The sequence below is a fragment of the Gossypium arboreum genome, chromosome 9 (assembly GCF_025698485.1).
Source record: "Gossypium arboreum isolate Shixiya-1 chromosome 9, ASM2569848v2, whole genome shotgun sequence".
In the NCBI taxonomy this organism is placed as follows: Eukaryota; Viridiplantae; Streptophyta; class Magnoliopsida; order Malvales; family Malvaceae; genus Gossypium; species Gossypium arboreum.
In genome coordinates, this window is record NC_069078.1 from 68,897,528 (window position 1) to 68,902,312 (window position 4,785).

A 4,785-nucleotide genomic window follows, 5' to 3' on the forward strand; every position below is an offset into this window, starting at 1 on the left:
CTATTAAATGGATTGATGCAAATTTCTCATGGTTATGGTTGATTGGGTTATATATGTTATGCTTGGATTGGTTTTGGTTGATATTGTGTAGGTTGGTGCAATTAAGGGTGGAAAATGGGCTTGGTAAATAGCCTTATTTTGTCCATACGAGCAGACACATAGGCATATGTCTAGGCTGTGTATGACACACGGTTTGCCCCACGGGCATGTAGTCCAGCTGTGTGTCCCATGCATCTCAATTTTACAAGTCAGTATGCATGATAGTAAACACATGGGCAGAGACACGGCTATGTGTCTCAGCGATGTGGAGGACACGGCCTAACACACGGGCGTATGCCTTGGCCATGTGCCCTTAAGGAGTTGCTGACTTTAGAAACAGAATGTCAAGTTTTTTGCACATGGGCTGAGACACGGGCGTGTCCTGGCCGTGTGTGAGACACGTGTCATGGACACGGGCGTGTGTCAAGCCGTGTGAAAACCCCTGTAGATTCGAATCGTAAAATAAATTTGCACGGGCTAGGGACACAGGCATGTCCCGATATGCTCAGCCGTGTGAGTCACACTGGCCTTCAACACGGCCATGTTAAATAGGCACATGGGTGTGTCGCTCTTCCACACGGGCGTGTGCCCTTATCTGCTTGAAATTTCACAAAGATTTCTAGAGTGTGCAGATTTGTCCCGAATCAATTCCAAAGTGTGTTTGGGGCCTCGTAGGCCCATGGTAAGGAATTAAGGTATTGTGAAAAGTTTTAAATTGAAGCGAAATTTTATAACTAGGAAATGTATGTTTGTATGTGTTTAAGTCCGGTAACACCTCGTATTCCTGTTCCGGCGTCGAACTTGGGTAAGGGGTGTTACAAGAAGGTTATTTTCATCGTTTTTTATAATCCAAAAAATACAATATTAGTAGGTGCCAAGAGTTCCCTAACAATTGTCTAAGGGCAATGTTATACAATCACAACATCTTTACAAACTAAAGATGAAATGGTAAGTGAAAACCTACCTCAAACAAGTATAAAAGAAGGGAAAAAAAAAACCTTTCCCACTACCTGTAACCTTACTCATCCAATGTGTCCCTGAAGAAATCAAGAACTGGTACTTTTAGTGAGGACGTTTGAGATATCACATTTTCAACATGGCAATCATATCCACAATGGTGGTTGAACACAATCGTTCCTCACCCTTTATGGAAACATCCTTCATTCGGAGTGTTGAATGATTGACTTCAATTCCTAAAAATAAAACAACAAACAATAAAAAGATAATAAGTAACTTCCTTGTGAATAAGAATGAAAAAATGTCGAAGGTAAAGAAGAAAAAAATGAATAGACAAGTTATATATGAAATCACAAAGGAGCCTTATTTATAAGTATTTGAATTGGAAGTTAAAACAAATTTTAAAGAGAAATAAAAGGGTCGCTATTTCAAAAACTCAATTAAAGATGAACTTGTGTCTAGCAAGAAATTAATCAAAAGACACAACGATTAGGGGTATTAATCACGATGGTACAAAAGTCACTTCATAGTCTCATTAGAAATTTGACTCAATCCAAATCACTTTATAACCTAGTTTTCATCTAGGGGCAAATTTTTATACCCTTGCCAAATCATCCAAGTATTGGCATAGAGTTTGGTGAAACTCGAAGCTCAATCTTATCCTTGCCAAACACCAAATCATATAAAGTGGGCTCCTGTAATCACCCAAGCGATATATGGGAAAGAACTCTTACTAACATCCATCAATCCATCACCTCTCTAAACCTAACTATACTCCATCTAGTCACCTCACATTAACTCCAACAATGTTCTTACTTAACGACTTGCCACTTTATCACTTGCATCTATGGAGTAAAGCATTCGATAGTTGAGACCTAAGCTAAGCCTTCCTCCCTTTACAATACCATCATCCAATACCAAGATAGGGAGACACAAAAGATCAACTATATAACCTTGGCTCTACTCAAACACCACCTCTAAACCTTTACTCCTAATAGCTGTCCCACCGCTCATGGTATAAACTACCACAATTGTCCTTGTAAAATTTAATTATTATAACTGTTAAAAATTAATTAATCAAATCTAAATCAGAAAAACATATAAAATAAAATTAATTTTGCTCTAATATAAGAATAATCCTCGATACTCAACAAGCTAGTTGGAACTTGGAATTTTGTCTGCAAGTTACTTCGAATTGCGAATGCGACACAAAGTCTCAACCCTTAGCTTCAAAGGAATATCCAAGCATCCATTTTCAGAGCCAATCACTGCTTTCGCTTTATCCTGTTAAGCCTTCATAAATGGTGTTCCTTTTCTTTCTTCAAAAAATCAATATATTTGGTTGCTTCATATTCCAAAAATTTTCATTACAAAATTGTGTTTAAAGTTATTTTAATTATCGTTTTAAAAATTTATCAATTATATCCTCATAAAAATGCACTTTTATCATTGCAGAAACTCGTGAAAAATTTATGGAAATTAATAAACAGATTAAAGAAATAATTTCAATTATGTTACTATATATGTTAATATCAATTTTGGAGGTATAATTTACTATTTACCTTGAAATAAAATGTCTTTTCTTAGATTTATACTCTTGTGTTTGGAAATGAGAAGAAATAATCCAGATATTTTACTTACCATCATTTTTTTTTTTGGTGTCTTCATTAGAATTGAGATCATCCCAATGTTTCTTTTTCTCAATTTAAGCCAACATGATAAAACAATGACTGAGATTAACAAATTAAGAAATATTCCAACTTTTATAAATTAAGCCAAAAAACTTTATACATTTTTAGCAAATAATTAAACAAAAGAGAGATTATGATTAATTAAACACTCTCTCTTTCCTTCCCTAACCATTCTAAAATACCCTACATGCAATTTTTCATAAATTTGCATGTTCCATAATCTAATTTTTTTTAAAAAATTATTAATTTTTGTTTACAAAATACAATACCCATAAAAAATGCTTCTAAAACAAGAAATCCATGAATTTGAACCAAGGTTTCGAGCTTTTTGTAACACTTTCCGCTTCATTTGAGCACGACGCCGTTTTATTCTGGCCGTCCTTTGATGCCGCCGTTTTTGTGCACAAGAAGAAATTTCTTGATCCCAACGCGATCAGCTTCTCTTCCCTTCCCAAACCTGCTATCACACAAACCCAAAAATATTGGCAATCAATTACAGCCGTACGTTTCCCCAAAAATATAGAAACCTGATCTAACGGCTAATAAATTTTCGGGGGTAGTTTTTTTTTTTTCTTACTTTCTAAGCTGAATTGAGAATAATGGAGATCGAATAGCGCGGCGTCCGTTGGCGGCAGCATCGGTCGCCGACCTTCCTTCGAGTACTGCCTGACGGAGACCGTTATTAAGTCACCGACAGTGTTTTCCGGTGACATCACCACTTGCACGGCTCCGAGGCTCCCTTGAATCGTCACGTTCAATAGCAGCTTCGTCAACTTCGGCGGCCTCGCATCGGATGAGAGTGAAGTAGACCTCTCTGGAAGCAGGTCGGGAAGCGTCTTCGGCCGCCTCAGCTCCACCGGTTCCATCGTCTGGATTCTCCCGTGAAACGACGACGCCCTTTCAGATAACCTTACCCTCCGGCTCTTCTCCGGTTCCTTACGGTTATTTTTTGAATTCCTCATCGGATTGAAATGATCGACCGTGGTATATTATACAGTGATTCAAATCTTAAATAAATAAATAAATAAAACTTCTCTTCGCTGCTTTTTTAGGTTGGAGAGTGAGACAATGATTACCGCAATCGCCGGTGGCGGAAAAACCTAAACCGAGGGAAACCGAGAGCGGGGACAGAGCGACGGCTCTCGAGTTTCCGATCACAGTAAGCTATCATTAGCTGAATGGTATAGCTGTAAATAAACAGAGAACCAAAAGGCAAAGTAGAGAAGCTATGAAAGAAAGGATGGGAAACTGACTGCCTCTAGTACCCAACCCTCGCAGGCACTTTATATGGGAAGGAAAGCGAAGAACGAGCCAGAATCATTGAATCGCACTCAATCTACTATTCTCTTGGGTTACTGGCTATACCCGGTTGATGGGAAATAGATAATTTCATTTTTCGCGCATTACTCATTACTCTACCGCTCTGACTGGTAATTGCCCGCGGATATCACATTTCTGTGGCTTTGCTTGTTGGGTAGCGGGCTTCGTGTTAAAGTGCGCTGGTGAAGTATTGAGCCTCCTTAACCTTAAGCCTAAAAGTAAAAGTTCTATCGTCCACTAAATTTATAACACCTACGGAAAGATAGGGTCAAACTTCATCAATCCCCCCAAACTATCCACCAGATTCTATATTCGTCCCTAAGTTTCAAAATGCTTTAATTGAGTCCTCAAATTATTAATATTGCATTAATCATGCCATTATTTTGGGTATATTTAAAAAAAATTGGGCACCTTGCATATGAAAAACTTGGATATCAAGTTTTTTTTATAAAAAAAAAATAGTTTTGATAAAATTTAGAATTTTTTTTTTTTTTAACACGTCAGATCCAAGTTGTTTATATGATAGGTGCACCCATTTTTACAATTTAATCCACATTTGTAAAATATATTTTACAATATTGATACTTTAAGTCTCAATTAAAATATTTTAAAATTTAAAGACCAAATTAGAATGTAAACTATATGTTTGGTACTTATAATGGATTTAACCCACTAGAAGAATATTGGTTTAGTGTTGAGTCCACGTGACTACCATGTGGACCAATCTAACTTCCTAGTTTTTACTCTTTAAAAATGTTGACGTTCTTAGTTTTGTTTT

At 36.9% G+C, this 4,785-nt stretch overlaps 1 protein-coding gene across 2 annotated transcripts; it reads right to left on the reverse strand.

Annotated features, from left to right (window-relative positions):
* Nucleotides 1-2,740: 2,740 nt before the first annotated feature.
* Nucleotides 2,741-4,217, reverse strand: LOC108454593 (uncharacterized protein At4g22758-like). 2 transcript variants are annotated; one of them, XM_017753100.2, is made up of 2 exons: nt 3,265-4,217; nt 2,741-3,144 (listed from the first exon to the last, which is right to left on the reverse strand). In XM_017753100.2, exons 1-2 carry the CDS (start codon nt 3,647-3,649, stop codon nt 2,972-2,974), a joined length of 558 nt encoding a protein of 185 aa, XP_017608589.1. In that variant the 5' UTR covers nt 3,650-4,217; the 3' UTR covers nt 2,741-2,971. The 2 variants fall into 2 exon arrangements, with proteins under 2 accessions (XP_017608589.1, XP_017608588.1); XM_017753099.2 differs by having other exon boundaries at nt 2,741-3,147.
* Nucleotides 4,218-4,785: the final 568 nt, after the last annotated feature.

What these genes read in the sequence shown, in the direction of transcription:
- LOC108454593 (XM_017753099.2), bottom strand. Translation starts at nt 3,649, where the DNA reads ATGAGGAATTCAAAAAATAACCGTAAGGAACCGGAGAAGAGCCGGAGG. An exon ending in TTCTCAATTCAGCTTAGAAA is followed by an intron (nt 3,148 to 3,264) that starts GTAAGAAAAAAA and finishes TTTGTGTGATAG; the next exon opens with CAGGTTTGGGAAGGGAAGAG.